General features: G+C 44.5%; 1 protein-coding gene across 9 annotated transcripts in view; it reads right to left on the bottom strand.

The window, feature by feature from the left end:
• Window positions 1-1978: 1978 nt before the first annotated feature.
• Window positions 1979-13881, bottom strand: part of DPF3 (double PHD fingers 3) — a 182696-nt gene continuing 170793 nt past the window's right edge. For all 9 annotated transcript variants that reach the window (XM_072038821.1, XM_072038823.1, XM_072038822.1 and 6 more), the window contains 3 exons: window positions 5680-5792; window positions 4173-4254; window positions 1979-3129 (listed from right to left, as the gene is read on the bottom strand). In XM_072038821.1, coding sequence (XP_071894922.1) covers window positions 3059-3129; window positions 4173-4254; window positions 5680-5792 — 266 coding nt within the window. In that variant the 3' untranslated portion in view covers window positions 1979-3058. The remainder of the gene's footprint in view (window positions 3130-4172; window positions 4255-5679; window positions 5793-13881) is intronic.

Below are 13881 nucleotides of genomic sequence, written 5' to 3'. Positions count from 1 at the left end.
GACATTCTTGTGATTAACTAAAATTGCATTTAATTAAAACATGTCTTCTGGGAAACTGCCCAGTCTTGATTTGAAGACTTTGAGGGATGCAGAATCTACCACCTCCTATGGTAGTTTGGCCTGATTTGTGCTAAAAAAATAGCTTGCCTTGCCTACTCAGAAGAGTTTTGAAATATGTCAGAGTTTGATCACCCTGAGGACTGCCAACGAGCTCACACATGGAGTGTGAACTTCACCACAGAGGGGAGCAGGTACAAAAGATGATTTACTGGGTACATCACTTAAAAAAAAAAAAAAAGGCAAAAAAGAGAAATCCCAGCTATCCCCAGAGCAGATAAAGAGCACAACACCTTGAATTTTGTCTCAGTTCAGTCTGCCAGGCTAAAAGAAAGACCAAGCTGCCTTCACTAAGAGCTTTCCCTGCCCACATGTCTTTGTCAGTGTTCAGGAAAAATATCCCCTTGCTGCCCTGCCCACTGCATGACAAACATACTTTCCAACAAATCCATTCAATTTTTAAAAGCTGATGGGATCTTATACTGATCTCCAACAATATTTTGCTGCTGAAGGTCACTAACCAATACTTACAACCACGAACAATGCCGTTCGCTACAGTGTGGGAGGAGTAAATGGTCAGTGGTATGGATCACAAGGGCAAAACAGGAAAGCAGGTGGGCAGGCAGAGCAAAGCTCCTTTGGTAGTGTCTCCATCACAGGACAGAGAGCACTGACCTTCTGCACCAGCTGGTCCCACCAACAGCCCACAGAGGGCTACCAGAGATTTAGGCGATGCATCCAGGAGGATCACACTACCTCATGGCCATGTCCCCAGGACCACCCATCAAACAGGGTGCCAGCAGACAGGGCAGAGGGAGTGGCACAGAAATCTGAATGGGACCACAGTGATGGGCAGTTCCTCAAACTGTGAGTGAGGAAGATGCTTCGTTTGACATTTTTTCCAGAGCTTTGTCCAACCATGTACCAGACACCTCCTGCAGGCCCATGAGCCTTACCCTCCTTGCATGTGATACTCAAATATCTTTGTATTCTTGGCTCACCCAGGGGGCTGTCACACAGAAACAAAGGTATTGAATGAATCCCAGGTAGCCAGCGCAGCTGCTCCAGAAGAAATTTGGTCCAACACGACTAGGATAAATACTTTCTAAACTCCTTTTCTAACAGATTAAAATACTCCCACTGCAGTCTGAAATTACTTCATGACAGCACATGGGAAAATCCAACAGCTGACATGGCTACTGTGCAAGCTACAAAACACAAAAGGTGAAGAAACTATCTAAATAATGAGGAAAAGTGCATTAGGTCAGTAAAGTTCATTCTAACTAAGTGTAATTAGCAGGAGAAGGAAGAAAAATTAGCTCACTGATATTCTTCCACAATGTCCTTTCAAGCGTTCAGGGACATTTAATTTTGCAGAAAAGTTTCAACCAATATAAATATCCCAAATATAATCTTCAGTGTCCTTACCTACTAGTACAGGCAACCTGAACGACATGCTGCTTGGGACTCTCATAACTTTATGTTTTAATCCCACTTAAATCTATGCATAGAAAGTAATATACATCATACTCAGGAAAATGATCTTTCTGGGCTACTTGGCAGTCTGGAGAGTTGCATGTTTTTAACCTTAAAGATGCATCTGGTAAAAAATGGTTAATGGACTCACTTGTCCTCCTAGCAACGTTGTAAGTTATTCAAAGGGACTCAACTGTAAAAATATTTTTTCCAATGATGCTCTTGCTTAATGTTTCTCCATTTCACATGTAGAGGTTTGTTTAAACAAAGTACAACTATTTCTATTTAAATTTTAAAATAACTATGAAAATCTTTCTTTCCATATTAGGTTCAGTAAAGTAGTCTTTTCTTGAGAGCTTGGGAAGGTTTTTGCCAAATTATCATGTTTGTCAAAAATGCAGTTGTATAGAATTGTGGGGCAAAATGATTAGAACATTCAGATAGATCCTGGTAACTATTTTCATTTAAAAAAAATAAAAATAAAAAAGTACAACTTTTCCTGATGAGACAATACCTAAAATAAAATTTCCATTTTCAATTGCAGAATATTTTCATTTAGAAATTAAAAAAATAGTAATAATCAAAAGTGCTTCATACCACCCTAAGCCAATGTTGCTCCTTTTTTTTTTCCACCTTACTTTACATGGCTCAGAAAACTGACATCTTTATTTTCTACGATCTGCTTAAAATGACATTTTGCTTTCATTCAGTTTTCTGAGCTAAACAGCAAGACAGTTAGATACATAACCATTCACAATTTTTTTGAGCAAAACAAATAAAATGATGAGTCTGAACTGTGTGATGGCACTGCAGTACGACAGTGTGCCTGAACATCCAAAAATACCAAACACAGTAGACTTTCCTAAGCATCTGCGTGTGTTCATAATGGTCCTACTCTTCTGTCAGAAATACTAAAACCAGATGTCTAAAGATCTGCCAAAGCAAAGCATTTGATCCAAGGGAGAAAGTGTCACCCCCAAAAATTTTGATCAGTGCTTCTCTCAGTGACAATGTGTTGTTCACAACCTGGTAAGTACTGAACTAATGCAACGCAAAGCCCCGTATGAATACAGAGTGGTTGCAGTAAAGAGATTTCCAGGCAAGCCCTTGAGGAGTAACTGGTGCTGCTCCCCACCAACGTACTCACCAATAAATCCTTGGGAGATATTTTACTATTCCTCCTTCAAGAAGAAGACTAAACAGAAAGCACAAGGCCACACAAAACTGACTTCTCCGTGTCAATATAACAACCCTCCCCCTTCTATAATGCATGTGAGCCCGTGACAGTAAGCAGCAACCATGCATAGCAGTGAAGAGATTTCATCCAGAGCATCAGGAAAGTACACGATCCTTCTCGTAGAGCCCAGCAGGTTCTGCATCAGTGACAGCGAATACGACAGATACCTCTTCCTGTACTTGAATGTCCATTCATTTTGATGTGGGTTGTGTCTTTGTGTTCTCAATGGGAATTGTGTGCTGGTATGACAACATGAGGAGCAAAGTGTTTCTTGATTGCTGGAGCTCCTCAGGCCTGGAAACCAAAAGCTGATGCTCTTTCTCTGAGCAGCTCCCGGCACAAGTGACAACTCCAACTCCCTGCAAATGAAGAAATCCTTCTTATGACACCAAATCCAGATACTCAGAGTTTATGTCAAGATTGGCTTGAATAGAATATCAAACATTCCTGACACTGGAATTGCCTCTATGCATCTGAAGCAGGCTCTGGTGCCCTTGATGTCATGCATGTAGACTCTCTACACAGCTTAAAACACAGCTGGGATGTGCATTCCTGCTTATAGGTGTTTTATGTCTTAATACATTCAATACACCACTTTCCAGTCCAACAGAAACCTTTACCTAATTATTAGCTCCATTTCGAATTTTTTCCCTCCTGATTTTAGTTTCCCATTTATCAAAGTTACAAACATTTAGCTCCTGCATGCATGATTAATTTGTAATTATTCTTGTCTCACCCCTCATGTAAACTGCAGTCATTTGTACCCAGACATCTCCTTCTCCATTTCTACTGCTCTCTGAAGACTTCAGTCAGAGAATCAATAACAGTAAGGGCCTACTTCTGCTCCAAAACCAGGAGGCAAACTGCAACCAGTAGCAGTATAGTCAGACAATCCCCTTTAGAGGTTTAACTGCATACGAATGTAATAAAGACCATAAAACCCTCACCCTTCCAAGGCAACGACAGGCCAGAGAAAAGGAAGAGTTTTTTTCTCTTAATCCTCTTTCCTTACAACAGACTCAGCTATTCCAGAGAATAGCTTCCCGTCTGGGGCTTTCTCTCTGGGACCTTGACTTCTTTGGAAGTCCAAAGTCACAGCTCACAGGAGCTCACTTCAGCTGCCTAAACTGAGGAGTCCAATGCCATCTGGGACATCCAAAGGTACCCATGACCTGCAGAAGAGCCGTGTGCTGGAAGAGGAAGTAGAGACTAGGGAAGATTGCACAGGACATCTCAGATCACACAGGCCCTCTAGGCCTACTCATTTGCTTTCTTTCCAGAGCTACCTGCCTCTCCTTTCCTACTGCTTCTTTAACTCTGCATGGCCCAGGCCACTTTTCTGAAACTCTTCTCCACGGGGACTTTATTGTGATTTTCAAAGCAGATTTCTAACATATGTTACCTTCTGGGGGCTCAAAGACTGGTGGATTCAAGCAATACATGTGATAGCCACGGTCACAGTCATCACAGAAGAGCAGCTGGTCCTGAGGCAGGGTTGTTGGAGAGACAGAGGGGGAAAGGGAGAGAAGGAGAGGAGAAGAGAGAGAAAAAATGATGCACATTAGTCTCATGCCAAGATGAAAACATAAGCATGGTAATCAGCATTGCTCAACTAGGAGCAAAGAGCTGCAACGTAGAGACTAAGGGGTTACTGGGAATGTAAAAGGATGTAAAAGACATCACATTTGTGGGTCCGGGATCAAGCACCATATTTCTGAGAGGCCACTGAGAGCCCTTCTCATCACAAAGGCAGTTTGGAAATCTCTCTGAGATTTCTAACTGAAATCCTCTGAGATTCCTAACTTCTCTTGGAAGATTAGACTCTTTTAAGAATCTCTACAAGTCTCTTAGATTCTAACTGGGAAATCTCTGTGAGAACCAGAGGACTTTCTCTCCAAAGTGGCCTAATGGTGCAGGACCAAAAGCTCTTAGGTCAGTACTGAGAGAAGAGGACTGGCTTCCCCACTTTGCTGGGCTCCTGTGTGACCAATGTTGGATCTCATTTTTTCAGCGGAATCCTTTCTCATCAAAAGCCTGGACTTTGCCAGTTATCAAAAACTTAACTGAGTAGCATATACTTTGTGAAGGAGATGTGAATAATGTGACCCTACCTCGTGGTCTGCAGCTCTTTCACACACTTTTGGGGATAAATTCTTCTCCAAAGTGCCCCTGGCTCCTAACACAGAACAGCTCCCTATTCTCAGATTTCCTCATTTACCACTAAAATTTCAGGCTTCAAATTCATTCTGCTATAGGGAATGCAGCCTTAACTACTGTCTCCAAAGTTCTTCGGACATGGCCAGTTCTCCAGGTTTCTCACAGACTATCAAGAGCCCTTATAATCAGATTTTAACTGAGGGAAGAAAAAAAAAAAAAAAGTTCAGCTGCAGACTCTGGGTCATGGTCTGGAAATCACTGGAAAAGGTGATTAGGTGACTCATGAGAGGCTCAGCCATCCCAATCCAAATGCTTCCATGTTTCCTGAATATTATATTTAAGATTAAAAAATCATGCCAACAGAGTAAATAAAATCTTGGACCGAAGAAACATACCTGTCATCTCTGGGATTATCACCCATTCAGATTTATTCCTGATTGTAATGTTAAAAACACTACTCTTATGCAGCTCCCTGCAACATGAGTGCATGGCCTCCAGCTAGTTCCTACTGAATGAGCACACCACCATCTTAAGCGGCCCTACTGGATACCCACGGTAATTTCAGCAGAGACCAGAGGCTGAGCGGGTCGCTGAGAGGAGCCCATCCCTGCTCTCAGGAGTATCTCCTCCCAGGAGATGTAGGAAAGCAGCAGAAAGGCAATGACCCACAGCATTGCCACCTGCTTCTCTGGGGCGGGCACGGCAACCCCTGGCTGTGACGCTTACTGGCACGAAAAGGTAGAAAAACTCACATCGTTCTCAGAGGTCCCACAAAGGCTGCAGGATTTGCACTCAATGCACTGCCACTGATAGGTTTTAACAGCCTCAGTCATGTTTGTGGTGAACTGCAGGCAGGTTGGGTGTCCTGAGGAAGATGGGAAACAACCGTCATTGTTAAGGCTCACTTACCCATCGTCAGCAAACCGGCATTATGTTTGGGAACAAAACGCACATGGACATGGACTGATCACAACATGGGCTGCAACTAACAGATACCAAAGAGGAAAGCAGGCATTAACCCTTTCGCTGCCGGGCACAAGAGAAAAATCAGAGTCATCCCCACCCTTTCCCCACTGGCAAAGCAGTTTTACTCAGAGCTCTTAAAAATGGTTTGGCTTTTTGTCTTTGGATTTGTTTTTTGAGATCGGGTTTAGGTTTCTTTGTTCATTTGTTTGTGCTTTTTGTTTGTTTTTGCTTGCTTGTTTTTTATTTTGAAAGACAACAAGAGAAAGGATGAAGTCGGAAACAAACCCAATTTTAGAGGGAGCCCATCCATCTTAATAGCAATTGGACTACAGCTTCAATGAGCGTTGTTTCGACCGGACTGAAGGACCTGGTGGAAATGAGGTTATTCTCCATTTCAGAACTTCCCTTCCTGGTGTCCAGATGGGCGAAGCAATTCTGTAAACTTTGCTTACATGGAAGCAGCAGCATACAGAGAAGAGGCAAGACAGGACGGAGGGATGCAGCTGTCAGGTTGTTTTTTTAAGAGCTCTGCCGCTAAAGTTTGTTGGCACAGAAGAAACCAAATTGCACAGCTAACCTTCCAGGATCAAAACAAGAAACCAAAAGGAAAACACCCCAAGCCAACTCCACAACGAACTAAGTGAAAGGAATAAAGAAGGGAAAGCTAGCAGAACAGTCACATCTAATCGGGGAGGACAAACTGCCAGTTACAACCCCCGCCCCTACATGCGTGTCGACTCCAGCTTTGCAAAACAGCGGTATCACAGTAGCGGGGTCAGCAATGGGCTTTCTGGAGGGGAAAATACAAACAAACAAACAAACCAAAGGTAGGATCAGTGTTCCTTCTGCAAAACAAAACAAGAAAAATATACCGCTGAAATAAAGTGCTGTAGTCCCAAACCACCCCTATCTGGCTAAAGCAGCCTCCTGCAATAAGCTATCGCTCGCCTGCTTGGAAAGCCCTGCATTTAGCATCCCTCTCTGGCACATACAAGCATTTGTACTGTGCAGAGTTGGGGCAGGGGAAATGGGACAGGACTATTCAATTGCTCATCTAAAGGCAGAGAATATCTAGAAATACAGGTACGCACATCCAACACTACTGCACGCTACTTCTAGAAACTTACGCCACCGAGTGTGTGGGCTTTTTTCACCTCTAGCAGATCTGTTCTTAGAAAAGAGCCAGTGGGTAGAAAGCAATTTTTGCCACCTCCACCAGCCTAGGTGTCTTTTTAAGAATGGAGAGGAAAAAGAAAAAAAAGCTGTTTCTCCGATAAGAAGAAAAGGCATGGCTACAGGAGTCATGGGCATAGATGTACTGTCTTCATTACCAGACCTATCAGCGGTACTTTGCTGTGTTATCACATTACCCACCACCAGCCTATAAGAAGCATCTATATTTTCCAGTTAGTGAAGCAAACAGTTGCTGAGAATTGCTGGGTAATGCAATAATGCTGTGGGAAATATATTTTCTTTATGTGCCCATGTTGTTACCAAGCGGTGGAACAAGGATTTTGGTTCTCCAGTTACATTTGCATGGTACTGATATGACAACCAGGCCCAGCAAAGAAATGTGTGTGTGTAAGTTATTAAGGGAATTGAACAGAAGATAAAGGAGATATTTAAGGAAGGAGGGGCCAACAACATTGTTCATGTCGCTTTTTTAAGCCTTTGAGCGAAGTGTTTTGACAGTACTGATGAGCTCAGACCTGCTAAGAAGATCACTAACTCTTGGAGCCCTTGAAATGTCAGCACAAAACAGAAGTCAGATTTTACTGAGATTTACTGAGAACCAAGTCCAAACTGAAGTTCTGGGGACCCTGAAGTCACAACTGTCCAGAAGGCAATTCCGTGACACGAGACCTTTTCTGGCTGAGAGGACCTCATGTAATTTCTGATGCTACCAAACTAGAAAACCTGACATGACAGTGAAACGATCTCCCAGATCTGATTTACAGCAAATGCAGAACCTCATTTCAACACCAGTAAATAGAACAAATGGGCCACACTACACAGCAGGGAGGGATTCATCCCTACAGCTGCAAGTCGGCATCCAGAAAGGTTGTGAAGTGCTGGAATATATCAAAGAAAACAACTCGTAGAGGGGTGCAAGTTAATCAGTTAAATAGCTTCAGTCACATTTGAAAAGAAACAGATACGGAATCAAACTTATAAATAAATCAAACTTTATTTATCAAACTTGATAAATAAATCAAAGTTAAATGCCTACATGCATTCATGTGCTCACTTGCCTGCATACTCCTATTGCTCATTGCAGACTCCAGCTAGAGCCTATCCCTTTCTCACACAACATGAAGGTCAGGTTCTGTTCACTGCTTTATCTCTGTCCCCTCGCAGTCATTCCTGTTCCCTTCCAGCTATCAGTCTTGACTCTCTAGTTCCTCGCTCGCCTCAAAAACACCTTGCACATTTTCTGCACATCTCATATCAGTGGTGCCCCACCCTGAAAGTGATACATCCAATTTTGTAGAGCTGTTTTTGTAGAGCCGCGCCCACCCCAAGCCTAAAAGGAGCAGGATGTTGTGAGCTGAGTATTCCCTAGAAAATATTATTAGTGGAGTGAGGGCCACCGTGGCTTCTTTTTAGAAGCAAAGAGAATATTTTGCAAAACATACTAACTTACTTCTTTGGTCTCTCTCTCCAAATGCTGTGAGTACAAAGAAGTCTGAAAAAAGTGGCCACAGACATGTCTGCATAGCCATAGACCACTCTCTGTTAGCCCAGGGCCCATTACTTGTCCAAAGCAAAAGGAACACTTCATGGACATCTCCTTCTTTAGCCTCCAAGTCAGATCCTCTTTCACATTAAACATGCCATGTGGTACCATGGCCCCAACCTAACGAAGTTGGAAAGACTATTTTTATTTATGCCAGCAGCTTGGTAAGTTACTGCAGTGTATGGCAAGCATGCCAGTAGACACTTAAGACATTAAAATCCTTTTTTTGATGAAGGAGCCTGCTATCCTTCACCATCCCTCTGTTTTCCTGTTATGTTGGTTGAAAAAGCAGTGTTTTCCATAACCTATCAGAAAATTCACATCCAAGACTTCCTGGAGTTGGATCAGTGAGCACCATCCCTGCTCCACATCACGGCATTCCCTCTGTAGTGGAATACCGGAGGAAAAAGCCCTATAGCTTCACATAACATACTTCTGTTGCTAGATCTGAACTCATTTAAAAAATATAAAAGTTAGTTCAGCTTGTGAACAATTTTACTTCACACAAAGAGCAGTCAAAAATGTGGCTCCAGTTACAAATACTATGGTAGTGCACAAGCCCGAAAGCTGGAAAGGCTTTTTAATTTACTTTCATCAGTTATTTGGTCAGGATGAAAAAAAAAAATACTACTATTTTGATAATCTTGTGATAAATTGCATTCAATATGTTAAGGTGTGCAGCAGAGAGTCTGCAGCAGGATTGTGGTTAATTATTTAGGTGGTGCCTCAGCCCTGGCAAACTCCCGATCACTCTCACATGTCTGTATCAGCTCCGCGGATCTAACAGAAGGCAGAAGTAACACATATTTATGGTGTCACTGAAGTCAATAGACAGACCTCTAAAATACATCCAGGGAGTAGTTCTGCTGAAGGAGAAGGTGATATGTTAACATCGACAGTTTCTAATCTACCATAACTATTCTCTACCTAAACTTTTGCTATGCTGCAATAGCTATAAACAACAGAAACAATAAAACTTGCAGCAAGCAGGTTTCCAACAGCTCATCCCTTTGTCTTAAAGCAATATTTTAAAGTATAGATCAGCCCTGAATGCTCCCCCATCTCTGTCAAAACTCTCATCTGGATCTGAACCCTGTGACTGAGACAATATTTTACAGTGACATCCGTGTTTCACATGCCGCTGGCTTTAATTGTACACTGTGTCCACTGGACGTCTGATCTGAGGAGTGGGGGGCAAAAGCATTTCAGCCACCATTTTGTGACTCCTGCGTGCGGCGCACTTGCAGGCTGATGGTACAGAGAATTTAAACAGAAATACCCTAAAAAAATCTAAAAATCTCTTCTGCTTACGCTGGCTGTGTAACACTAAAGACCAAAACTGACATTAAAGGGCAGGAGCAATCTGCTGCTCCCAGGCGCTCTGTGACCAGCGAAGGCCTGCGAATGGCTCATTAGTGCTTCTTCAATAATGGATTCTGCATCACAAGATTAATTGCAGCCATGTGCTCTGTCACACCCGCCACAGACTATTTAAGTTAACAATCCAATCAATAACCTTTTTCAAACAAAGGCAGAGATTATCTTGAGGGAAAAAAATAAGCAAAGACTCCTTTTTGAAAAAACAAATGTGAAATTATTTATACAGAGCAAAAGGAATTTTCACCCAGTTCCCAATTCCTTCCTTTATCTTCACTGTGTAGTCATAGGCTTTTTAATCAATAGCATAATGAACACCCACAGGGCTCCTGGCTATATCATGTCAGAATTTATTCCATAAACTATTCAAGTCTTTAAACAACCATAAATACATATTACAGATATAATGACACAGGAACCCCATCCAAACATGCATGCACAGAAACTGCAAGATTTCCTCTTCGTAAGACTGGATAAGCATTACTATGACCACTGCCATCATCAGACAGAATTATTAGTATTATTCATAAAAAAAGAAGGGAAAAGTAACTTGTAATTCTAATAAGGGATATGTTTTTACGGTTGTGATATAAAACTGTAGCCCTACATTGTCCATCTGAAAATGCAGTTCAGCATGCTTACAGATATCTGGTGTCAACAACCCCACACATTCAAAAACTCTGAGCCAAGTTTGCCAATCAGTAGATTATTAAAAGTACGTTTTATTTGCATTTTAATTCTTGAGCCTTTTAGGGTTCCTCTTTGAAAGGTTCCCAAGCAAATAGAAGGATTAGAGAAGGTCGTTAAAAAAGCAAGCCATCCAACCAAACCAAAAGGCTGCCAGAATCCCAGGGCTCCAGGAGCTGCAGCTCTGACAAAAAGACCAAGCATTTCTAAGGGGTGAGGACACGGAGCTCTTGGCATTTTCCTGGCCCTTCCCGTCTGGCAACACCGAGGCACTATGATGCAGGGACATATGCCTGCCTGCTCGAGTGCAAGTGTTCATAAACAGAAGTTTTTGGAAGTGTGTGTAGGGTGAGGATCCAGTGCACCAACTGCCTCGCTACTTCTGTGGTTTGGGGAAGCCGGAGTACTTCATGCAGAAAAATGTAACAGGCTTCCCTGAGGCCATGGCAGGGGCGGGCACCAGAAGCTGCAGCTGAGGAGCTCCAGCCTCCCCCTCTTCAGAGCTGAGCCCTGCTGAACTCAGCCTTTTAAGAAAAACAAGCAAACAAGAAACAAAGGAAGCCTCACTCACAGGCACCATTGGGTTTCACTACTAAGGCGTAAGAGAGGAGAGGAAGTATTGCCAATGTGAATTTCTACATGGAAATGAGCAAACCTGGCTGATTCCCCCAGTGTCCAAGGCTTCATGACCTGGTGCTGCGGGCGCTGCTATGGAGGTGAGTCCAGAAGGACTCAGGGGCCCTGCTTCATAGATTGGTCTGTCTGATTTGGTCCAAGACCAACTTTCCTCTACTCTAATATGCTGCAATATGCCAGTAATTGTGGAAGAATTAACTCCTTTAATAATTGATGGAGCTCTGAAACCATTCGGCTGTGGCAGAGCTTCTAGCTCCTATCACTTCATTTCCTGGCCCTGGAGCCTTCCTACCCAGTGTGGACAGGGCTGGAAAGGAGCGGGCCCAAGCACGGGGCACACCGCTGCATCTGCACGCAGGAGGCACTGCATCGCTCCTCGGTGCCCATTCCAGCAAAAACAGGCACATAAATTACAGACAGCTCAAATATTCAGCGCTGGTAGGAGAGAACCTGCTTTAATTGCCCACCCAAGAGACAAATAAAACCCCTGTGCAAAAGATACTGGGTAGGTCTCAGCCTCAGTTAGGCAGGTATAATTGGAGTCAATGGGAAAGGAAAGCAGACAAGCCTGGCGTTTGAAAGTGATTACACCAGAGATCTTGATGAAGTTAAAAAACATTTCTGTGTGCTGAAGGCAGCAGTCCCCACTGCAGTCCCCTGCTGTTGCTTTGGCCACGCAAACACCAAAGGGCACAGCAGGAGCAAGGTCCTGCCACAACACCCCGCATCTTGGGGAAGTGGCTGGAAAATTTCTCAGCCTTGGCTGAGAGTTGGGCACCAGTTTCCCCATGCAACTCTCTCCTAGCTCTGACTACACAACACCACCACATAAAATGCTGGTAAGCATCGATAACATCCACTGGGACAAAGAAACTTGACTACAAGAGTGTCAGGAGGAAAGCTGGGTGCAATGCCGGCATATGTGCCTAAACAAAACGAAGGCACTGTGCACATCCAGGCACAGCCGGGCCCACAGAGATTAGCTGAGGCCAGGATGGAGCAATTGTGCCTGGCACAGGGCAGCAGGAGGCACTGGGTGGGAGCTGGGGATGACCTCTATAGGGCACACACATCGAGGAGCAGGAGTGAGGTATGCAAGCCATCCTGAAGGTGTGGTAGTCCAGCTGAGTTATCCCACAGCACCCTATCAGTAGTATATGCCACAAATCTTACAGGAAAACTATTTGAAAAGAGCCTCCCCACGCTGCAAAGCTGCTGGTGGGGCAGAGCTGCAGGCACTCGGCTCCTACCTGAGGGACTTGGCTCTGCTTGGTGCAGAGAGGCTGCGATAAGGCAGAAGCCACGCAGCAAACTCTGCACCCAGGGGGTGCAGAACCCAGGGGGTCAGAAACAGACCCCATGCCTAACCCCGAAGGAAAAACCTCGTGCCCGCTGTGACCCACCAGACAGCTCCGCTCCCTCCTGCTCCACACTGGTCCCTGTCAGACACCGTTGGCTGCCGGACAAAATGGCAATTTCTTCCCTGAGAAGCATAATGTGGAAGCACTCAAATAACCTCGCAGCGAAGCATCAGCTCGTTAATGCACTGGTAAGTCATGCCAGCGCTGTACGATTCCTGGGGGTGAATTAGGTCAGAGTGACCTCCCGAAAACCCACCAGGCTGCAGCACCGCGCAGCTTCATGGGTAACGATCTGCTAATTGCCAGGAGGCACTTGGGCTGCTTACCAACACCAACAGGAAGGCAACCTGCCTGCGGGCACTGCACGGCCTCCATATGCCAGGGACGCAGCTTCTAATAACGAGAATAAACCCATTTATAAAGCACAAACTGGCCGGGAACCCTGGCAACGAAGGCGAGCGCTGCCCAGCAGGTAGGCCTAGCGGGGATGGCCGCCGGAGGCCTTCCCAGCCGGGCAGCCCGTGCCATGAGGGGCAGGTTTGCGCTCGGCTGTGAAGAGAAGCAGGGGTGAGGTAGATGGGATGAAAATGTGGGAGCGGGAGGGAGGAAGGCCGCTCATCCGGACAAGATGAATCACCGCAACCTGGAAAGCCAACATCCCCTTTTTGCCTGGGGGACGTTTTCGTTACCCTTCAACAAACTGCAGTGGAAAAAAACTCGGAGGCAGCTCCGACCTCGTCGCTATGCGCTGCGGGCTCCCCGGCCCGGCCAGCTCACACACCACAGAGCTTTCAATCAACTGGCAGGCTCACTAAACCCTTTCAAAATGAGCAACCAAGCAAAAATACTTGGTCATAAACACTAAAAATAGGAGTGGAGGATTGGGTTTTGTTTTGCTTTTTAACTTGGTGAAGCCAGTTCTTCCTAGTGCATTAAATCCACCTCCCTGGCAGCCCATTTAGAACATCTCCTCCCCCCTGGGAGAGCCAAAATCTCCCGCTATAATGAGAGGAGTAGGGTGCTATTTAAAATGCTAGGGAAACAGCAGCCTGAATAGCCTTCTACTAGAGCATTGCATGAAAAACTCCATTAAGCCTCCCCCCATAAAGCAAGATATAAGCTCTGCCCCTCCTCCCCTTCCTTTAAGGCGAACAAGGACTCTGCTACCTGCTTGAAACCTTCAGCCCCAA

The sequence above is a fragment of the Anas platyrhynchos genome, chromosome 5 (assembly GCF_047663525.1).
Source record: "Anas platyrhynchos isolate ZD024472 breed Pekin duck chromosome 5, IASCAAS_PekinDuck_T2T, whole genome shotgun sequence".
In the NCBI taxonomy this organism is placed as follows: domain Eukaryota; kingdom Metazoa; phylum Chordata; class Aves; order Anseriformes; family Anatidae; genus Anas; species Anas platyrhynchos.
This window is presented reverse-complemented; position numbering and strand designations above follow the sequence as displayed.